This window comes from Nelumbo nucifera, chromosome 2 (assembly GCF_055504915.1).
Source record: "Nelumbo nucifera cultivar China Antique chromosome 2, China Antique-T2T, whole genome shotgun sequence".
Lineage (NCBI taxonomy): Eukaryota > Viridiplantae > Streptophyta > Magnoliopsida > Proteales > Nelumbonaceae > Nelumbo > Nelumbo nucifera.
Genome location: NC_142650.1, coordinates 20452226 through 20474433, shown reverse-complemented (window position 1 = coordinate 20474433; position 22208 = coordinate 20452226). Strand labels below are relative to the sequence as shown.

General features: G+C 43.9%; 2 protein-coding genes across 2 annotated transcripts; both read left to right on the top strand.

The window, feature by feature from the left end:
• Nucleotides 1-14976: 14976 nt before the first annotated feature.
• LOC104595096 (uncharacterized) lies at nucleotides 14977-15559 on the top strand. The gene has a single exon (XM_010255681.3). It carries the CDS (start codon nucleotides 14994-14996, stop codon nucleotides 15435-15437), a length of 444 nt encoding a protein of 147 aa, XP_010253983.1. The 5' UTR covers nucleotides 14977-14993; the 3' UTR covers nucleotides 15438-15559.
• A 3002-nt stretch (nucleotides 15560-18561) lies between these two features.
• On the top strand, nucleotides 18562-18981 carry LOC104595420 (auxin-responsive protein SAUR36-like). The gene has a single exon (XM_010256152.3). The coding sequence runs from the start codon at nucleotides 18562-18564 to the stop codon at nucleotides 18979-18981; it is 420 nt and encodes a 139-aa protein (XP_010254454.1).
• The last annotated feature ends 3227 nt before the right edge of the window (nucleotides 18982-22208 follow it).

Genomic DNA, 22208 nt, shown 5'->3' with positions numbered 1-22208 from the left:
CTTTAATTTCAATGTTCCTGGGGAAGGGATTGTTTGGTTCTAAATTTGTCCCATTAGAAACGAAACATATAAAGTCTGTTTAGGCAAAGCAAATTTTCCATAAATGATCATTTGTCCCATCTAAATTCCACCTTACATTTTTTGCTTATTGCTGCTGCTGTGGTGCTACTGCTATTCCTAATCCTCCTATTATTACTGTTATTATTATTGTTATTAATTTATTATTATTATTACTACAAATAATAATTATATATAATATATATATATATATATATATATATCCTAACAATGAAATGGATGTACAGTCGCACATTTTCCTTTCGGGAAATGACATCCCACATAGAAAGGCCTTCAAGCGTGCGAAATACCATCAAATAACCTTTATGTATGTGGGGAAGCCAAAATAGGTATGGAGGAGGTAGGCCTCTCGACTCTCGTTGCGGGGCAAACGGCACCTTACTGTAGCTTGGTGCGTGCGACGTCTTTTGAAGCGATGTGTCCTTTCTGACCCTCCCCTGATAATAATAATCTGGTTAATGAAATACCACTCTCACATCCAGTGATTAACAAGTTTGAAATATTTTTCATGGCTTCTCATTTCTCCTCTATCTATACATCTAATTCTCTTAATTCTTGACAGTTTACTCATTTGTTTTTTCATCAACAAGAAAATAAAAAATCTTATTGTATTCAATCATGTCGGACATCCATTCCCTTCCCAGGCTTTTATTAATGAATAGTATGGTGTAATGGTAGACAATTAAACATTTCCTATTGGTATTTATTATTTATGTTTTCACGACACTAACCTCTCGGAACCGGTAACATGTTGAAAAGATTTGTATTGGCTGATAATTAGTGTTTGTTTGGACAAATTGCATTTTTTGGTAGGACCTAGGAGGCATTTGGGTACGGGGAAGTAGTGCCCCTACACCTACAATATATTGTTTTGAGCCCTAGAGAAAACGAAAAAAAAAAATGATTTACACCATTAAGTAATGCTACTTTGCCAAGAATATTTACCAACCAGGAAAATTTGTTAGACTCTTTCGAGGCCTTAAATTACTAAATCAAATTATTCGATTTTTGAAATTAGGACTTGATCAACTTCTTAATTTGGACCTGGGTCTTATTAATTCAAGGTTCAAAATATATCATAATATATTGATACATATTGTATAACATAATACAAGGTTTTGTATCGGTTTCGTTTCACCCTAAACAGACCGCTCATTGACAGATCTGAGCACAATCAAGTCTAATTGAGTCAGACCTGATTAATAATTAATTTGGTTCTGTTCCTATTTTATAGAACTGATTAATAATTGGTTCAGGATTGCTCCACTCTGTCCCGAACCAAACCCAACTCATTGACAGGTGTGAGTATCATTCTATCTCAACTAACGGTGGTGCTTGGGACTTGGGAGGAACTTTAATTTTTCATCTCTTCTTCTTTTATTTTTGAACAGTAGAAAAACTAGAGTAGCTCCTGTGTAAATTAATGGCGACCAAAATATCTAATTCGTGCAGAAGATCAATGACAGCCCCAATAAACGAATAAATAAATACCCAAATACTGCCTTGTATGATGGATTTCGAATAGTTGTGGGAGAAGAGGCTTGTGGAAGAACAGTAGCCATTTTGCAGTTTTGCATGGATAGTTTTGTGGCGGAGTAAGATATCATAACCCCACCATAAATGTGCCAGAAGAAAGACTGTCGGTTTCAAATCGCTGGCTTAGACCGTTTTTCTTCTAATGAAAAACTGGGTATGCTAATAATACGCTTGTCTCAATTCAACCGTATGGTTCTCATTAATATTCTCCCTGGTATATCACTACTTAATGAAACTAATCAAGTCAAATGTATGCAATCAACATATATGGTTGTGACATTTCATTCATTAATTTCAAGAGAATACTAGTATTGGCAATATCTTGCGCTTTGAGAGTTGGGTGCATGTTTGGATGCTCTCATGAACTGCCAATGAAGAATAAACCATGCGAAACCAGTTAAGGTTGCCTAGAAATCCATGGGCTACAATCCATCCCTCTTCATTTCCTTAGTTCTTTTATCATTGATGAGACAAACGCAGGGGCCCTTAGCCGCCCCATGTAGGTTGACAAGAGTAAGCAAGCTCCATTACCTATGTAATCGTATCAAAGGGGAGATGGGATTTCTTGCAAGCAAAAGCTCTGTTTGTTGTTTGCAGGTAAAGTCATGCAACTGTACATTAGGAATATCTTTTTATGAATTTCATGTAAATGTATGAGAGATATACTCAATGTGTGACCCGATGCCTTATGTGCAGAGTTTTTGTTTGTAGGAGATCTAGGCTCGTTAAAGGGGTCTGACCCTTTCAAAAGCCTCACCTAAAATGTATCCTAACTATGCTACAAGTCCCTAAATTTTCTCATTGTCCTGAAGGAAAATGATCAATGTCATTGACATATAAAATATTTCCAATACAGTGATGCCCTATAAATATTTTTTTAAGTATATTTCCACGAGACACCATGAACAATTATGATCATATAGTAGATACTATCTAATATATAGAGCTATCAATGGGTCCCGGTCTACTTGATAGAACTGAATCAACCAAACAAACTGATTATGTCATCAGTTTTGGATATGTGGTTTGTGTCCTTTATAATAATTGGTTTGAGACTCGTTTTTGCTGTTAATCAGTTAAGGCTAGCTTGAACTGATTATATGCTTTATAATATATAAAGGTTTCTTAGTTTTTTTATAAATTTTGTTATTATATTTTATGTCTAATAGGATAAATTTCTTAGATAGTATAAAAGATATTTTGGTTAAATAAACTTGTTTTATCAATATATAAAATTAAAGTTTACTATTTACTATTATTTTTATTAAGATTATATTATTAAAAATGAAATCCCAAATTATTATTATCGTAAATTGATGGAGGGTGATTTGGCCCGACCTCGTAGCACAGGGACATGTGCGCGTGACGTGGCTCGACGAACAGCTCAGCCTAACAGCACAACCATGAATCGATGGGAGGGATCCGCCGAGTCTAACATTGGCCGCTCGGCGGGTTAAGCGACTCGTTGGGGACTAGCGCTCGGCCAACCTTGACTCCCACCAAGTGTGGGAGATCCCGAGCCCCTCCTAGGGACCGAACTCCTCTCAGGGCCCGAGCTCCTCCTGGGTTTCAAGCTCTTCTCGATGAGCTCTAAACCTTTCCCAAGGGAACACCCCGATCCGACTTGGGTGTCCCGAACTAGGGACACCACGAGCCGGCGCTCCTCTGTTGGGGATGCGCCTCAAGTAGATAGCAACTCGGCCCATCACCAGTACCTCGGCATCAGGAAGCTCGGCAGAATGCAACTCAGCTCAAGATAGTCCGAAGGTCCAGAAAATATCTCTCTGACAACACCTGCCGAACCTGGAGGCTGCATCCCTGCCTCTTGGAAGGCGGCACCATACCTGCCACCTCTGAAATATATCTCATACCCGACAGGTATGCATCCTGCAGAGACGGCCCGCGCCTGCCACCTCTGAAATATATCTCATACCCGACAGGTATGCATCCTGCAGAGACGGCCCACGCCTGCCACCTCAGCCCCGGAAACAGCGGCTGTCACAGGAGGACAGTGACGGTTGCACCCGATCTGGCAGTGGCAGTTACGCCTGATTTGGTAGAGGCCCGTTATAAAAGGACCACAGCCCCCAAGGGGCCAGGGTAATCTCAATCTCTGCACTTTCTACATTCTTAGCTTCTTCCATACTCTCCATTTTCTTACAGAACTCTAACTTAAGCATCAGAGTGTTCCCGCTGGGCGAAATCCCCGGGAATTCTTCATCTCATCCTTCTCCTCAGGTACCCTCCATCGCCAGTTAGGAGCCAAGCTTCGACCAGCTAGGAGTGCCTGAATCGCGCAACATCATTTGGCGTCATCTGTGGAAATACGCTTCGAAAAGCCTCCCCCTAGTTTCTACAACTTTCTTCTAAAGACATAGCACTCATGGCTTCATCCAACAGTGATGGACATGGTGCCATCCCAAACGCTTCCGGGGACCAACCTCAGCTCCCCACTATCTGCATTGGACAGTTCACCGTTCCCCTCTCTATGGATGGAGTCTCCAGTTTGAATGTGTCTCTCACGGTGGCACCCGTGAACGCTCCAATCCCTTCCACAGTCGGAGCAACTTTTACCGAGCCATCTGTTGTCCCCCCAGGGACGAACCAAAGCTAGGTGGAAGACCTGGTACAGTGCATGCGAGCCATGCAAGCTCAAATGCAGCAGTTCCAGCAACTCCAACTCTATCAGCAGCAAGTGCTACACCAAATTTCACAATACCAGTACCAGCAACAGTTCCCCTCCTTACACTAGACCCCACAGCAGCTCCCGCCTCGGCACCCAGCCACAAGACAAACCAAGCCCTCCCCCCGGAGCGAACGCCCTCGCCAAGGAGAGATCTCCCAAGTTCAAAATCCCTCCAAGAGCTAAGCCTCCTCTGATGGTAGAAGGGAGAGGCCGGCCACCCCCGCGCCGCAGCCTGCAGACAGGTTGGGGGCCACGCAGCTGGTTAAGCCCGCAATGCCCCAGCACTCTCAATTCGGGCTCCCACTTGCAGAAAACCAATTCGAGGCCCTAGCCGACCACGGGCAAGGTCCCTCAGTCCAAAGCTACCATCAGCGGTCCAAGCCCATCGAGCTCGGTGACACCAAAGCAAGCAGCACCAACGCTAAGCCAATGCGGCAACAGCGGAGGCGCAGATGAGCTCGACGGACCGCTACGCGCGACCTGCCCGAGCTCAAAGGTAAGGGGGAGGTAAGCTCAGGTGAAAAAAAGGCCACCCTTCTTTCTGTTTCGTCCCCCTGTCTCCCAAACTCCTTGCTGTTCCGATGCCCAAGGACTTCAAGCTCCCCCCTCTCGACAAGTATGATGGGTCGTTCGACCCAAATGATCATGTTGACTTCTTTCAGTTCCAGATGCACCTGGCGAGAGCCAGTGAATCCTGCATGTGTGTGGCCTTCTCCACTACCTTCAAAGGGGTGGCCCGCACGTGGTACCAAAACCTTGCTCCCGGGTCGATAAAGAGCTGGGCACAGTTCGCACAAGCTTTTACCTCCCACTTCGTCACCAGCAAGCGGTGCCCACGAACTGAAGAGAGCCTCCTCGGTATAATCCAGAAGCAAGGAGAGTCCATCTGAGGCTATATCAAGCGGTTTAACGACGCATGTATGCAGATACCGCGCCTAGACCCCGTGGTGCGACTCGCGGCAGCCAAGAGAGGCGTGACACACAAAGAGTTCAGGTGGTACATGGTTGTCAACTAGCCCGCAACCATAGCCGAGTTCCTTAAGCTTACAGACAAGTTCATAGCAACAGAGGAGGAACTCAACTAGAAGGGAGAAAGTGCGCCCGAGAAGAGGAAGAGGGAAGGCGAACCCTCAAGCCAGGGAGATAGCCGGAAGAGGAAGGACCTAGCTCGGGGAACAAGGCCAGGCCAACCGTTCCGAGCTCCTACGGCACAACCGTTCCGAGCTCCCGCGGCAGACCGGACTGACTATACACCATTGAATGCAAAGCGGGCCGAAATCCTGATGGCAATCAAGGATGCCCCGTATGTAAAGTGGCCACCCCGTCTAAGAGAGAACCCCAATGAAAGAAATAAGAACTTATATTGTAGATTTCATAAAGATCACGGTCATAGCACCGAAAATTGTAAAAATCTCCACGACGAGATAGAGGAGCTCGTCCGTCGCGGATACCTGAGAAATTTTGTACATAATAATAATAATAATAATAATAATAATAATAATAATAATAATAATAATAATAATAAAATAATAATAATAATAATAATAATAATAATAATAATAATAATAATAATAATAAGGCAGGTCGATTGGGGGAGCAGACTAAGGACGCTCCCGAATCCAGCGGCAGACCGGCGGAGCAAGCACAGAGGCAGCCCCCGGAAGAGAGACCGGTCCGAGGGATTATCCATGTGATAGTCGGAGGTTCAATCGTTGCAGGCTGCACCTCGGCTGCGACCCAGACATCAGCTCACGAAGTAGTCAGAGAATAGCAGAACCCGCCAAAGCGGCCAAGGACAGAAGAAACGATCCTCTTCACCGAAGACGATGCACGCGGGGTCCACTACCCCCACAACGATGCACTTGTAGTGAAGGTGAAGATCAATGATTTCGAAGTCAGGTGTGTCCTGGCTGATTCTGGTAGCTTGGCGGACATCCTCTTCATGGTCGCATTCGACAAGCTCCAACTACGAGAAGCCAACCTGAAGCCCGCGAACACTCCATTGGTAGGCTTCAGCGGAGAAGAAGTCAGACCCCTGGGAAGAATAACTTTACCTATGGAGGTCGGAACATGACCCAGCATAGTGAGGCTCAACCACGAGTTCTTGGTGGTCGCAACTCCCTCCCCATACAATGCCATAATAGGTCAACAGATTACCCATGCCCTGCGAGCGGTGGTCTCTACTTATTATCTGGCGAAGAAGTTCCCTACAGACTTCGGAGTGGGGGTAGCGCGAGGCGACCAGCTTGAGTCTCGCAAGTGCTATGTTGCCGCTCTCAAAGGGAAAACCAAGGTGGCCGATGATCTCGAACTGGAACGGCCCATAGAGCAAAGCAAGGAACGAGCTGCGTCCACGGAAGAAACGATTGCTGTCACGACCTCAGCAAAGGACCCAGCTCTGACACTTTAGATCGACGCCTCGGTCCAAGAACCCCTGCGATCCTGACTAGTAAGTTTCCTACTTGAGAATTTAGATGTTTTTGCATGGTCCGTCACAGAAATGCCCAGCATCAACCCTAGTGTCATAACTCACAGACTTAATACTGACCTTGTAGTTAGGCCCGTTAGATAGAAGAAACGCAACTTAGCCCCTGAGCGCTAGAAAGCAGTCGACGAAGAGGTCGGGAAGCTCCTCGCAACTGATTTCATAAGAGAAGTCCATTACCCGAGGTAGGGGGCCAACCCCATTTTGGTAAAAAAGGCTAATGGTAAAAGGCGCATGTGCGTCGACTATACCAACCTGAACCGAGCTTGCCCAAAGGATTGTTTCTCACTCCCCAGGATCAACCGACTAGTGGATGCGACCTCAGGACATGAGTTGCTGAGTTTCCTAGACGCCTACTCGGGCTACAACCAGATCAGGATAGACCCAGCAGACGAAGAAAAGACCGCCTTCATAACCGAGGTCGGCCTATACTGCTACAAGGTCATGCCCTTTGGACTAAAGAATGCCAGGGCAACCTTTCAAAAACTTGTAAATAAATTGTTTGAGCCGCTGATCGGCCGAAAAATAGTGTTATGTAGACGACATGGTCGTCAAGACCTAGTTTTCACACGATTTAATACAAGACTTGCATTCGGTTTTTTAAATTTTGCGTAGATTTAACATGAAATTGAACCCGAATAAGTGTGTCTTTGGTGTCACCTCGGGTAAGTTCCTGGGGTATATTGTTAACTAGTGCATTATTGAAGCCAACCCGGATAAAATAAAGGCCATCCTAGACATGAGGCCACCCCAAAAGATGAAGGAGGTTCAAAGGCTTAATGGCCGAATAGCCGCTCTGAGCCGCTTCATGTCCAAGTCAGCAGATCGCTGCCTACCCTTCTTTAATTCAATTAAAAGCAAAGGGTTTTAATGGACCCAAGATTGCTAGATCGCATTTGAAGAGCTCAAAAAGTACCATGCTAGTATGCTGGTTTTAACCCGGCCCAAAGGGGGCAATGTTTTAGAGCTGTACCTCGCGGCAAGTGATGAAGTGGTCAGCTCAGTACTAATAAAAATAGTAGATCGGGTCCAACGATCTATCTACTATGTTAGTAAAGTGTTGCAGGGAGCAGAGACGAGATACCTGGAGATAGAAAAATTGGCCTATGCACTGGTCATTGTAGCCCAAAAGCTTTGTCCGTACTTTCAAGCTCACACTGTAGTCGTCCTCACCAACAAACCTCTGAGGCAAGTTCTACTCAAGCCTGAGGTCTCTGGTTGACTGATGAAGTGGGCCATTGAGCTCAGCGAGTACGACCTCCAATACAAGCCACAAACTGCTATTAAGGCCCAAGCTTTAGCAGACTTCATCGTGGAGTGCACTTTCAGCTCTGAAGTCCTCAAGCCGGTTGAGCACGAGGCCCCCAGTTCGGGCAAGCCCGGAGCTCCCAGGCCAGTTGAGTCAGAGCACCATGAGGTAGCGGCCAGTGCGGCGTCTCTCCTAGTTAGGCTAAGCGCGAACTGGGATGAGGAGCCCTAGATCCTTCACGTAGATGGCTCCTCGAACCAGCAGGGCAGCGGAGCCGGAATAGTTTTGCACGACCCAAGTGGCACAAAATTGGAGTACGCACTACCCTTCGAGTTCGTGGCATCCAACAATGAAGCAGAGTACGAAGCATTGATAGCCGGGCTAGCCCTGGCCAAAGAAGTAAAAGCCAAATATATCGTCATCTGCAGCGACTCCCAGCTCGTTGTCAACCAAGTTACAGGTGAGTACGAAGCTCGTGAACCGACTATGATTGCCTACTTAGCCAAAGTAAGAGAAGCCCTGCTCAACTTCTAGTCACACTTCATCAGACAAATCCCAAGGTCAGAGAACGCTGAGGCCGACGCCTGTCCCGGTTGGCCAGCACCAGTGATAACACCATGAGGACCGTGTACATAGAGGACATGCCTCGGCCTAGCATTCTCGGGGGGGGGGGCAGAGGAGGTCGTACCAGTCGTTCGAGCAGAGCCGAGTTGGATTGACTTGCTCGTGAACTTCCTGCTACACGGAACCCTCCATGCGGATCACAATGCCGCCAGAAGGGTAGAGCGGCAGGCGGCCAAATACGTCATGATAGACGAATGGTTGTACCGAAAATTCTACACGCTCCCCTACCTGCGCTGCTTGCGACCCTCTGAAGTTGAACTCGTACTCTGCGACACTCATGAGGGCCTGTGCGGCGGACACTTGGGGGGCAGAGCCATCGCCCAGAAAGCGCTACGACAGGGGTACTACTGGCCAACAATGAAAGTAGACATTGTTGAACTCGTCAGAAAGTGTGACAAATGCCAAAAACATGCCAACATCCACCATCAGCCCGCTGCCGACCTCAAGTATCTCACTAGCCCGTGGCCTTTCGCACAATGGGGTATCGACATACTTGGACCGTTTCCACCGGCGACAGGCCAGAGGAAGTTCCTAGTGGTAGCAGTAGACTACTTTACCAAGTGGATAGAAGCTGAACCTCTCATAACGATCACAGCCCGAAACGTCCAGAACTTCTTTTAAAAGAACATAGTATGTCGCTTCGGATTACCTCGAGTATTAATTTTCGATAATGGCAAGTAGTTCGAGGACATTAAATTACAGAACTGGTGCCAAGACATGGGAATCCGAAAAAACTTCACTTCAGTCGCACACCCTTAAGCAAACGGTCAGGCAGAGATCATGAATAGAGCTATTCTCCGCGGGTTAAAGGCACGCCTAGACCGAGCTAAAGGACTATGGGCGGACAAGCTGCCCAGCGTTCTATGGGCTTACCGAACCACAGAGAAGACCGCCATAGGCGAAACCCTCTTCAACCTTACATACGACATCGAAGCAGTCATCCCAGCCGAGATCGAAGTCCCTTCACTGCAGCTGGAAGCGTATGATGATAAAGCGAACGAGGACGAGCTACGCACCAACCTTGACCTACTTGATGAAGTAAGGGACCTCGCATACATCAGGACCGCGGCCTACCAGTAGAAGGTAGCTCAGTACTATAATGCCAGGGTCAAGAAGCGGAACCTCCGCGTCGGCGACCTGGTACTCCCTAAAGTTATAGTACATGAGCCCGGTGTTGGCAAGCTCGGGCCAAACTGGGAAGGACCCTACCGAGTCAAGTGAGTGGTCGGGGAAGGAACGTATGAGCTCGAGACCCTAGAAGGGAGACAAGTACCTCGGGCATGGGAAATTGTCAACCTAAGACAATATTACCCATAAATCACCGAACTAAGTAGACCACGAGTCGCTCCTAGAGCCTAAGGGCCAATTCGCCGAGCTAGCTACGACCTTGGCAACACGAGACCCAGTCACCCCCTCGGCAGGGGCAGACTTTAGGAGAATGGACCACGAGCCGCTCCCTCTAGCCTAAGGGCCAATGTGCCGAGCTAACTAAAGACCTTAGCGCTATGCATGACTTAACCATCTCACTAGCATAGGATTATTATTTCAAGGACAAAAGGCGTCTCGGGTACGAACTCTCTGACGCCTAGCCTACCTCGGTATACGCTGCTAGGGGTAAACACCAACCTAAGTAGCCAAGTAGACAGGTCAGGCATGTGCCTTACTATGTCCACCTCAGCGTACGTTGTAAAATCTTATGGTCACCCCTACTAAGTACAGGGAAACAGTTCGGGGTGACAACAGTAAAGGGACGCCCACCTCAAGAACTAAACTCGCTAGCTCAATAGCTCGAGATAAAACAAACACTTCGGCAAAAGAGAATTACACAAACACTTAACAAAATATGTACTCTCATTACATAATATGTGCTTTCATTACAAAAACCTCAATACAAAGGATCAAGAAAAAGAGAAAGTAAAACTGAGCTTGCAGGCCTAGAGTACAAGGAGCACACAACTACTTCGAAGGTTTGTCGACTTCACTCGGAGCCTCTTCGGGGGTGTCAACCAGGTCGGTAGCACCAGCCTCCTCATCGCCGCCCTCCTCTTCGGAGTTTGGGTCATCCATGGCCTGGTGGGCCATGTCGTCTGTGATCCGTCAGGTGGTGATGGCACTTGTGTCGAGGTCGGGGTATGCATGCCTTATTAACCACTTGCTGAGCTTAAACCCCCTACGGTAGACCTACGACATCACATCGTCAAACCTAGATGATTTGACGTAGTCGATGATGGCCTAGACCTTCGTCTCCCTAAGAGCTTGATCGAAGATTTCGGTCTTCTCCTTAATGTCAGCTTTGAGGTACTCCACCTCATGCTCCAGGGTCCCCTTGGCTTCCTTAAGTTTCTGTTCCTCGAGCTGCGAAGCCTCCTGACCCGCCTTGAGGCTCTCCACCTCGAGCTTTAAGGCCTCCTGCCCTGCTTTGAGCCCATCCAGCTCAGCCTTCAGCCTATCCCTCTCGCGGGCTAGCTCCTCCTTCTCTGACAACAGAACTTCAATGAAGCTCTTTTGAGTTGCAGCGTCACCTTCCAACTGATGGATCTTACACCGATCTGCCCTCAGATCAATATGAGTTGCACGAAATGACTCCTCAATAGCCAAAGCCAGCTTCAGATATCTGTCAGACTGATGGGTCAATGAGTGCACGACGGTGTTCACCTGGCAAAAGGAGGTCGATCAGTACCAAAGAGAAAAGAACGAAAGAATGGGAAAATGATTATTCTTAGAATGTGAACTCACCACCATAGCATGGGTTGCAGCGCGGGCCCCAAGCTGACCAGGGGTAAGATCGGCCCAGTCTGTAACCTCTGTGGGGTAGACAGCCTCTTTACTTTTTTGGAGGCTACACTGGGGGATCAGGATGCTCTCCTCCTCCTCTTGGCTCCCCGAGCTGGACACCGCTGTCTCAGTAGCATGATGAGTCGATTCTTCGGAAGCCTCAGTAGTAGCTTCGGCAGGATTAGGAATTTCGGCAGCAGCCCCAGCTGGCTCAGCGACTGGCTCTATCGCCACCTTAGGCTCCTGAGATGGTAAGTCCCCCTCCAAATCTATTACTGGAGGGGTATTAGGGAGCTCCGGCTCTGAGATGGGAACCTGTGGAAGCCCGGGCCCCGAAGAAGGAACCTGTGGGAGGTTGGGCTCAGGGGTGGGGGCAGTTGGGGGCTCTATGCGTGCGTTCTTGGCGGCTCACTTCTTCCTCTTCTTCATTTGATGAAGGAGCCTTTGACCGGTAATCCTCTCTTCCTCCATGGGACATGCAATAGAGCTCGGCATCAGTAAGCTTGAAAACACTTAGCTGATTAAGCGAGACGCTAAGGTAAAAATAGACCTACCCAGGCTCAAACCGGCCTGAATGAGCTTCTCTTCGGCAATGTAATCTTTGTGATCGAACCCGACCTGAGCCCATGAGTGGAGTGTTTCCCTCGTTATCCTGTCGAGAGTAATGTCGGGGTCTTGAGTAGCCACCTTCCAGTTAGTAAGGAAGGGCCACCCCGTGCTGCTCCGGACTACAAATTAGTGCTGCTTCCAAGCCAGGACCTTGCTTGGGAGTTTATGTAACAATTTGAAGCCCGGGTGAGGGGACAAATAGTAGGTCTGCCTGTGCTCGGGGAGAACGCCCGAGGCGCTCTTCTTTATTGACAAAATAGAACAAAGGATATCTATATCTAAGGGAAGGTTGTATTCGAAACAAAGGGAGATAGTCCCGACCACATTTCAAATAGAGTTTGGGTGGAGTTGGTCCAGTGTGACGTTAAATCGTCTTAACACCTTGGGGATAAGGGGGTGAAGAGGGAGACAAAGCCCACTGACGAGCTGCTCCCTAAAGACCACGATCTCATCTAGACCGTGCTCCTAAGGGAAGTTGCCGGCAAGAAGACTATATGAGTATTCCTGAGGTAGGTTGAAGTGTTGGATGAGGTATTGAAATCTCTCTAGCGTCATAGTGGGCGGACCGAACTAATTTGGCACCCGACCTCGGTGGGAGGTGGATGTCAGCCTACCCGAGGTCACTCGTGCCTTGTGGGACGACTGGGCAACAACGGGGTCACCTTGACCCAAGGTACCCACCTCGGGCTCGTTTAAGAAACTATCCCTATACATTGAATGAAATGAACTGAAAAAGGAGAAAGGGAGGCTCGGGAACTCACCGAGGAAAAATGCAACCGAACTAGAACTAGACGAGTTAGAAGACCCGAGCTGAAGACTCCAGACGCGAGCTCAAGCTAGACGAAGGATATTTAGCGCGTGACGTCCGCACATGAGTTGTACGCAGCCCGGATTTTTCCTTCCGAGTGAGCCGAGCGCCAGACCGGTCTGGCCAATGGGTTGCCCGATAGGGTAGCATAAGTGTCAAGTCAAATCCACCCAGCGCACTGTGAACTCCCCACGCTGGGTTAGCACCCCCAGTATGGGGAGTGGGGGGCAATTGATGGAGGGTGATTTGACCCAACCTCGTAGCACAGGGACACGTGCGCGTGACCTGGCTCGACGAACAGCTCAGCCTAACAGCACAACCGTGACTCGACGGGAGGAACCCGCCAAGTCCAACATTGGCCGCTCGGCGGGTTAAGCGACTCGTCGGGGATTAGTGCCCGACCAACCCTGACTCCCACCATGTGTGGGAGATCCCGAGCCCCTCCTAGGGCCCAAACTCCTCCCAGGGCCCAAACTACTCTCAAGGCCCAAGCTCCTCCTAGGTCTCGAGCTCTTCCCGATGAGCTCTAAGCCTTTCCCAAGAGAACACCCCGATCCGACTTGGGGGTCCCGAAGTAGGGACACCACGAGCCGGTGCCCTTGGCTCCTCTGTTGGGGATGCGCCTCAGGTAGATAGCAACTCGGTCCATCACCAGTACCTCGGCATCAGGAAGCTCGGCAGAATGCAGCTCGACTCAAGATAGTCCGAAGGTCCAGAAAATATCTCTCTGACAACACCTGCCGAACCTGGAGGCTGCACCCCTGCCTCTTGGCAGGCGGCGCCGTACCTTCCACCTCTGAAATATGTCTCATACCCGACAGGTACGCATCCTGTAGAGACGGCCCGCGCCTGCCACCTCAGCCCCGAAAACAGCGACTGTCACAGGAGGACAGTGACGGTTGCACCCGATCTGGCAGTGGCAGTTACGCCTGATTTGGTAGAGGCCCGTTATAAAAGGACCACAGCCCCCAAGGGGCCAGGGTAATCTCAATCTCTGCACTTTCTACATTCTTAGCTTCTTTCATACTCTCCATTTTCTTACAGAACTCTAATTTAAGCATCGGAGTGTTCCCACCGAGCGAAATCCCTGGGGATTCTTCATCTCATCCTTCTCCTCAGGTACCCTCCATCACTAGTTAGGAGCCAAGTTTCGACCAGCTAGGAGTGCCCGGATCACGCAACATCATATAATTATAGATGTCAAATATAGGGCTTGTTCGTTACCTCTTAACTTTTATCTCTTAAGAGGAATCTTTTAATTTTAAGAGAAAAATAGTTGTTCGTTTTCTCCTATCTCTTATCTCTTAAAGTGCAATCATACCACTTTTTGCTTTCCAATGGTACTCCCAAAAAGACAAACAAAAACTTTCATATATGGGGTCAAAATAGATATTTGATAATTTTTAGAATCCAGAACTTAGAACAACATTCTCTCCATTAAGAGTTAAGAGGAAAGAAAAATTCATCAATACCAATATACTTCTTAATTTAATTATTGTACTTTCAAATGTCAGACTTCAGAGCAAACGAATTGAATCAGATGTAATTGGATCAGACCCAATTATCATGATTAATAATTAAGTTGATTCTGGGTCTATTTTGTAGAACTGATTAATAATCGGTTCAGGGCTGGTCCAGAATTGAATCACACCCGACCAATTGACAGCTCTACCTAAGTACCATTTGATCTCAATCTAACGGTGGTGCTTAGGAGGCATAAAAGTAAAGTGCTTTAATTCTTCTTTATTTATTTTATTTTTGAATAGATGGAAAACTATAGCAGCTAAAATATCTATGTCATGCATAAGAATGATAGCCCAAATAAATATCCAAGACACTGCCTTGTATGAATTTCTATAGTCATAGTAAGAAATCAAGACCCCACCATGAATATGCCAGAAAATGGATGTATCGATTATCGATCCACATGCATTGTGTTAAAGAACAGAAACCTGTTCTGGGACCTCACCTACTATAGATTATGCTTTTAGGTTGAACAGTTTGTAGAGACACATTGGCCCCACCAATTAATCTTGCCCGCTTTTAGACATAACCATGTATCTTATGCCTCTCAAAAACCAGTATAAATAACACAGGACGATGGCAGAAAGTATGAAGTAGTGAGATCTCTGGATGGAATGATATGAACCCGGTTATGTCCAGAAGAAGTGGAAGAGACAAGAGGAGTAGTATGTTCATGCTTAGGCTTATAATGGGGAAGCTGCAAAGGAGACTTTCAGTACTACACAGAAGGCGACCTTTGGATGAAGGTGACGACGATGAGCAGGTCGATGAAGTTGGAAGTGAGATGGATGTGCCGGAAGATGTGAAGGAAGGACAGTTTGTGGTGTTTGCAGCTGATGCTGGGAATCTTACGAGGTTTATTGTTGAACTGGGTATTCTGAATGATCCTGACTTCTTGAAGCTGCTGCAGCAAGCTGAGGAAGAATTTGGTTTCGAACAAAAGGGTGCTCTGATGGTTCCTTGCCGACCAGATGACCTTCAGAAGATCCTGGGAGGCAAAAAGGAAGGGAGTAGTGCTGCTGCTGGTTGGAATTACTGTGAGAGCACTACATTACATGATTAGAGTTAGATGTGTACAGAAAATGTATTACACTAAATCTTCTTTTCTGTTTAGTTTATATATAGTAGACAGTAGATCATGAATGTAATGTAGGTGTATATGGTTAAATTAATACATGAATTTGGTGTCTTCACACTCGTTAGTCGTTACTGATCAAATAGAAGAAATCAATGAATATGAGATGGTGATTCCACTAATTTTATAACTCCATATATAAACTACATGTCCATGGCAAGCCAGAACAAACTAGGCTTTTATTTTATTTTTGGGTACAGAAACTGGGCCTCAATAATACGTCAATCCTAGCCTACCTGACTACCTCACCTTTTCTTTTCTGTCCAATCATGGAAATAAAGCCCAAGGCAAAGGCGAGACCAGGTGAGATGTGAAACTTGATACTAGGAATCTAGGAGTCTATGGTGGCCGGATCACTTAATGGGCAACTAATACGGGTCCAATTCTATCAGTAGATGGGCCAGGGCCAGGACCATGCCTAATTTTTTGAAGTTTGCTTATTAAATGGATTAGGCCTAAGCCTAACATGTTCAACTCAACCACAGTGTTTTTGGGGTGTAGGTGTGAGTGTTAAAAGCCTTATGTTGAAAATATAGATAAAAATGTAAATCACTTAAATACAAGAATTGATTGATCACAGTCTAATCGCTTAAGCTTGTAGGTTAAGGTCGATATTCTTGTGTATAAATCCTATATATGTGTATAAATTCTTCCATTTTTGTGATTCCGCTCAATGCATTATAAATGCATGGTAAGTCTGCGAACATATTAGGTCTCTAATGGGTTCACATGCCCTCATAGAACTGTCAATGGATCGTGTTTATTTGACAGACCCAATTAATTATGTTACTTTCTGGTTTTGTTTATTGTTTTCATATTAACTAATAATTGGGTCAGGACTGGTTCTTGCTGTTCTGAACCGGTTAAGAGCTAAACCAATTATATAATTAAAAATATATAGAGGCTTTTTGGTTTTATTCTAACTTTTGTTATATTTTATGTCTAAATGGATAAATTTCATAAAAATCATGTAAGATAATCTTGGTTAAAAACACCAATTTATCAACATATAAACAATTTAGTTATTTATGTCCTAAGGGTTGACTTGGCTTGCAGTTAGAATCGGAATCAGAATCGAAATCTCTCAGAATCAGAGTCAATTCTCCCACCTGTTAATTGGTTCAGACAGGAATTGAAATCAGAATTGACTGAAATGGATTCTCATTCTCAAGAAAAGGGGTGGGAATGGTCATTTCTTCAATTGGGGAAATGCCATTCCATCAGGAATAGGAATGGAATTGCTCTGACTCCACCCAACCATTCCCATTTCCGATTCCAAACCCCTAATCCCCGATGCAAACATACACTAAGTTGTTATTGTCTTAGGTAAAATATAGATGTTAAGTATATCCCGCGGTTGATAATTGATTCAGTTCTGGGTATGTCTTAAAGAACCGATTAATGATAGGTTAAGGATTGGTCCAACCTGTCTTGAACAAGGCCCAACCATTGATATAATATCTATCTAGGTTGGGCTGCTTGGAAATCCTCAACATATGCTGGACCTAGGCTTCATCTTGCAAAATGTGAACAAACCTGACTCTGATCTTGTGGTCAAATCATTAACAGACTGGCCGTGACAAGGGCAGGATGATACGTGCTCCTGTACATGGCATTCAACATATATAAGCTGCTAAATTGAGCTTGAACTCAGGACTACGTACTAATAGGTTTATCCATCGAGAGTTGATGCTGTATAGGCCCAGTCCACATCAATGGCGTGTATAAGCCCAACTCCATGAAAACGAAATAACTAAGGGTGGCTATTTGAATAAATATATATATTACTTTGTGAAACGCGTAGAGTGATCAGACGGTGGGGGCTAGTGACTGACGGTGGTCTTTGTTTGGCGCCTTAGTGAGTGGGGTAGGTTATGCTGGTTTCAGTCTTCTAACACTAACAACAGCATTTCTAAATCCAAGGAATTCATTTTAGTTGATTTCAAATTTGTAGGTCCATATTCCTGTCTATAACAAAACCAAGATCACTACTTACCGTTAATAGGTTGGGCAAATGGGTTATACAGCCAATTTTTCGGTTGGGCAAAATTAGAATCCTATTTCCATTCTTAATGGAATGACATTCTCTTATTTAAGGGAATGGTCATTTTCTCCCTTCCCTTTGGGAGTAAAATCTCATTCTAAATTATTCCAATTTTCATTTTAATTCTCATCCAAACAAAAAAAAAAATTATAGAAATAGATCATTCCAATTTCGGTTTCAAGAAATTATAATTCTGATTCTAATTATGAACCAAATGAACCCTTAAAACCCAACCTTGGCTGGTTGTATCTGGTTACAACATCATCATCTAAGCCTTGTCCCAATGATATAAGATTCGATTACAGGAACCCTATTTCACCATTCAATTCTGTTCAGTGTCCTGAAGCGAAAAAAAAAAAATTCTCTTCAGTGTCGCATTCATCATTAAATAAGGAATACTTAAATAATTTTTAATTATGTATAACTAAGCCCTTTTCTAATTTCTTTACTGTTGATTAATAAGTTCGTTTAACATGTAACACATCACTAGTTTCTTCTAATGAATGCCGTAGATGATTTTCTATGCACGTGACAAAAAAAATTAATGCACATGTCACATTTATGTGATGGATGGAGGCATTTTAAAATTAAGAAGAAATAAGAAAAACACAGTACTAGACTGATAATTAAGAAAGATTTCAATCTGTGAGGAGCATAATTAGTTATTAGACCCACTTATTATCATAAAAATAAAAAAGGAGCATTAATTCAGACAGTGTTGTACTTGTACAAGAAAAAGGAGTCGTCTGGTTGGTGAAGTTATTAAAGGAGGTGGACGACCCGACGGTGCAGCAGCACATGCATGCAATGGACCCACACGTATCCATGTCCCTCCACCCCCATTCCCATATGGCTTCCGCCATCTCCTCAATCCTCATTTGTCATTGACACACACTGCAATATATAGCATTATTATTATTATTTATTCATCCTTACTTAGCTCATTAATTAATAACTAGCTTCATTTTGAAGAAGAAGAAGAAGAAGTCAGCTTCAGAATAGAGAGATATGGCAAACAGCAAGCAAACTGTGAGTGGGAGTAGTCATGGCCGGCGGAAGAGTTCTGGGTTGGCCTTGGCCATGCTCCTCAGGCTTATCAGTAAAAGGCTTCAGAGAGGCTTCTCATCAGTCCCAGCGTTTAGGAGGGTGGCTCCCAATCCCAGAGGCGAGCTTGAGTTCGACCACGGGCTGGTGCCAGCTGACGTGAAGGAAGGACACTTTGCGGTTTTTGCGGTGAAGGGTGAGGAGCGGAAGAGGTTCGTCGTTGAATTGGCTTACCTCACTGACCCTCACTTCTTGAGATTGCTGAGTCTGGCAGAAGAGGAATTTGGGTTCAAACAACAAGGAGCGCTTGTGGTTCCTTGCCGCCCGGACGACCTCCACAGAATCCTAGTTAGAGGGAAGACAACGCCGCCAGAGATTTCTTAAGCCGGTGATACTGCGCTCAGCCGGCCATCGTGTGAATTCAATGAGAGCAAAGAGCTACCTAGTAATTAACAGCAAATGTGCATGCTGTAAATAAATAATATATATATATATATATATAAAGCATTATATATATTCGCGCGTTGTAATTAAATTGGACTATTATTTCATGTTGCGTTTGGATGATGAGCTTCAAGGTTTTTTGCTTTTAAGGGCTTAAATTAAAAGTGTTTCTGGTTTTAAATTATTATTATTAATTGTAGCTCTAATTCTTACCAAATGCTAGCTCAAAGCACTTTTTTTTTACTCAATTTTGTTAATTTTCTACAGCCCATAGCTTAAAAGCAAAAAAACGTATCCAAAAGGAGCTTAATTAAGTTGGTGCTTGCAAATTAAAACACTCTCCTAAGTTGCCAACTAATGGAGTTCATGCATTAAACAGAGATGAGATTAAGATGAATACACAGGCCGTGGAGTCAAGGATAATGCACCAAGCCAGTCATCAAAAACGCATACCCCACAACCACCCATTCTCTACGTTAGCATTTATGGCCGGCTTCGAGAGTTTGTCATTCGTTCTACCATTGTATTCCGTTAAAGGCCCATTTAGTTTGGGAATAGGGATTTGGAATCGGAATGGCAATTGTTTGGTTGGATAGAATCGGAAGTTCATTCTCATTTCTGGTGGAATGGAATTTCCTCATTTGAAGAAATGGTCATTCCCTCTCTGTTCCTTAGAAATAAAATCCCATTCTTCTTATTCTTTGAATCAAACAGACCTCAAAATGGAATTTCCTCATCTGATTCCCACAAATTTTGATTCTAATTCCGATTCTGATTTCAACTATAAACCAAATAGACCTGAAAATGAGCTAATAAATAAACCTATTCCAACATTCATGAAAATCCAGATAATTTTAGCTTTTAATTACTTTTCTCAAAATACAATTTTAGAAAGGTGAGGAAATGTTCCAGTATTTATAGAAAAAAAAAAAACTTAGAAAGGTTGAAATTAAGATTATTCCCTGTAAATATTAATGAATTCACATCTAGTACTGCCAATAAAACACGGACATTGACACACGTTTCAGGAATGAAGCTCACAATTGCCTACCCCAACTAAAACACAGACATGCCAATGGACTCACATCTGCCGCGACAAATGTTGCAACCTTCAATTGAACGCGGATATATGCCAGCGATGAAACGTAGAAATTTGATATTAAATATTAAACAATTACTGGCATCTCCGCATAATATATTTTATTTTGGGGTCACCAAAAATATTGTTGCAATGGTGTTCACATACATCATAATCTGAATGTGATCTTTCCAGGATTGATTTCGCGTTGTGACCATGGATATGTTTTCTGAGATGACTTTTCTCATCCCCAATAATACAACACAAACAGATAACCATCAAATAAGTTTATGTTTGGTTTGAAAGAAAAGGTAGGGAAATTTATACAAAATTTACAAAGGTTTTTCTAATTTTCCCTCCCTTTTCCCCACTTTTTCCTTCAAACTAAACATAGCAAGAAAAAAAAAAATCTTCATTTATCTTTGTCTCAAATATTTATTTTATTGTACAATTGAGAATAACAATGCTACGAAATTGATATCAATACAAAGGAAGTATGATGTGATAAGTGAAAGGGTATAGAGAATTTTAAATTGTTGTTAAGTGTAGATGAAGTAAAAATTTATAGGATGGTTTGAATGTGATTTTCTACGAAAAGTAGATCATTTGAAATTTTGCATTTAAAATACTTGTTACACCTCAGCATCTTATGGTGATTTGCAATAAGTGTTACGACCATGGTAGCAACACATGTGAACATTTTAGTGTTTTATCTGTCATTGGCGAGCCTGTGTTTCATTAGGGGATCCAAGATTGTTGTACGATGACCATACAGTTTGTTTTGGATATATATATAGAGAGAGAGAGAGAGGTAGGTTTGGAGAAGGTTTTAATTTGTAAATTTTATCCATCTCTTTAAATCTCTTAATCCATATCTATCCAAAACCCGTAATGGGTTGGATTTTGAGAATCCAAATCCTTCTCATACATGAAAATGTAAAACCCTCTCCATAATGACAGGTAGGGCGGGTTGGGTTTAAATGATCAATTATTTGATTAAAAATACACAAGTAAAACTCAAAATAGCATGGGCAATCAACAGAATTTTCAATTATTTGATTAAAAATACATAAATGATCAGTTATTATTCACATAAAATTCAAAATAATATTAAATTCAACATCTAATACATAAAGTTCATATGGTATCCAACAATTTGTGCTTTAGGGAGGGTCAGTTTTAGCCTAACACCATACTTTATGGGTTATAGAATTCCAAAACTAATCCTTCAAGCAAAAGAACCTGCCCCAATGGGATAGGTTCCCACCAAGTAGGGTAAAAGTTGTCATCCTTACTAAACACCAAATAGCTTTATTGAACTTTAACAAGCTTCCCTAACGCCAATTAACCAACCCAAGCCTTACCTAAACTTGGGTGCAACCTGAGTACCAAATTTTAGTTGGAGCTGGGCCAGGTTAAATTGAACTTCACCTTAGGCTTGTTCTAGGATGGGCCTAGGTTGACCTTTAAACACCATGCATCAAGCGCATGGTTCGAAAATCAAATCGGATTGAACGGTTGGACCGATTGACCCAAAAACTGGTCAAGTAATGATTTTATTTTATCATAAAATTACTTTTTAGCTAAAAACTGTTGATTTAATCAATGACATACTAACCCTGGTGGTAGAATTGTTAATCTATCGAACTAAATGATCAAACTGTTCGATGTAAAAACCGGTCTCCATAATGTTTCCAAGTTTTTAAAACCTTGGTCAAGCCTATCCAATTTTGTACCCCTAAAATGTGCAGAATTGTAGGAGGCTATTCTTTGTAATGAGCAAGGCCTTACTTGCATCCTGCAGTGTCCCCACTCTAGGGGATCCATCTAACCTTTTCCTATAGTAAAGTTATATACTTGATTTAGATTCCATGATATATATATATATATATAAGTGATAACCGTTGATTCAAAATAGACTATGTCATATAATTAATACAAGTTTGCATATACCAACAAAAAAAAAACAATATTTTTTTTAATTGACGTTCGGCTTAATAGCTTTACATCCGTACAAACAATATCGTCAACGCCGGTTCCGGTTAGTTAAAAAATTAAAAAACCAAAAAATCCTTAAATTAATTGCTGG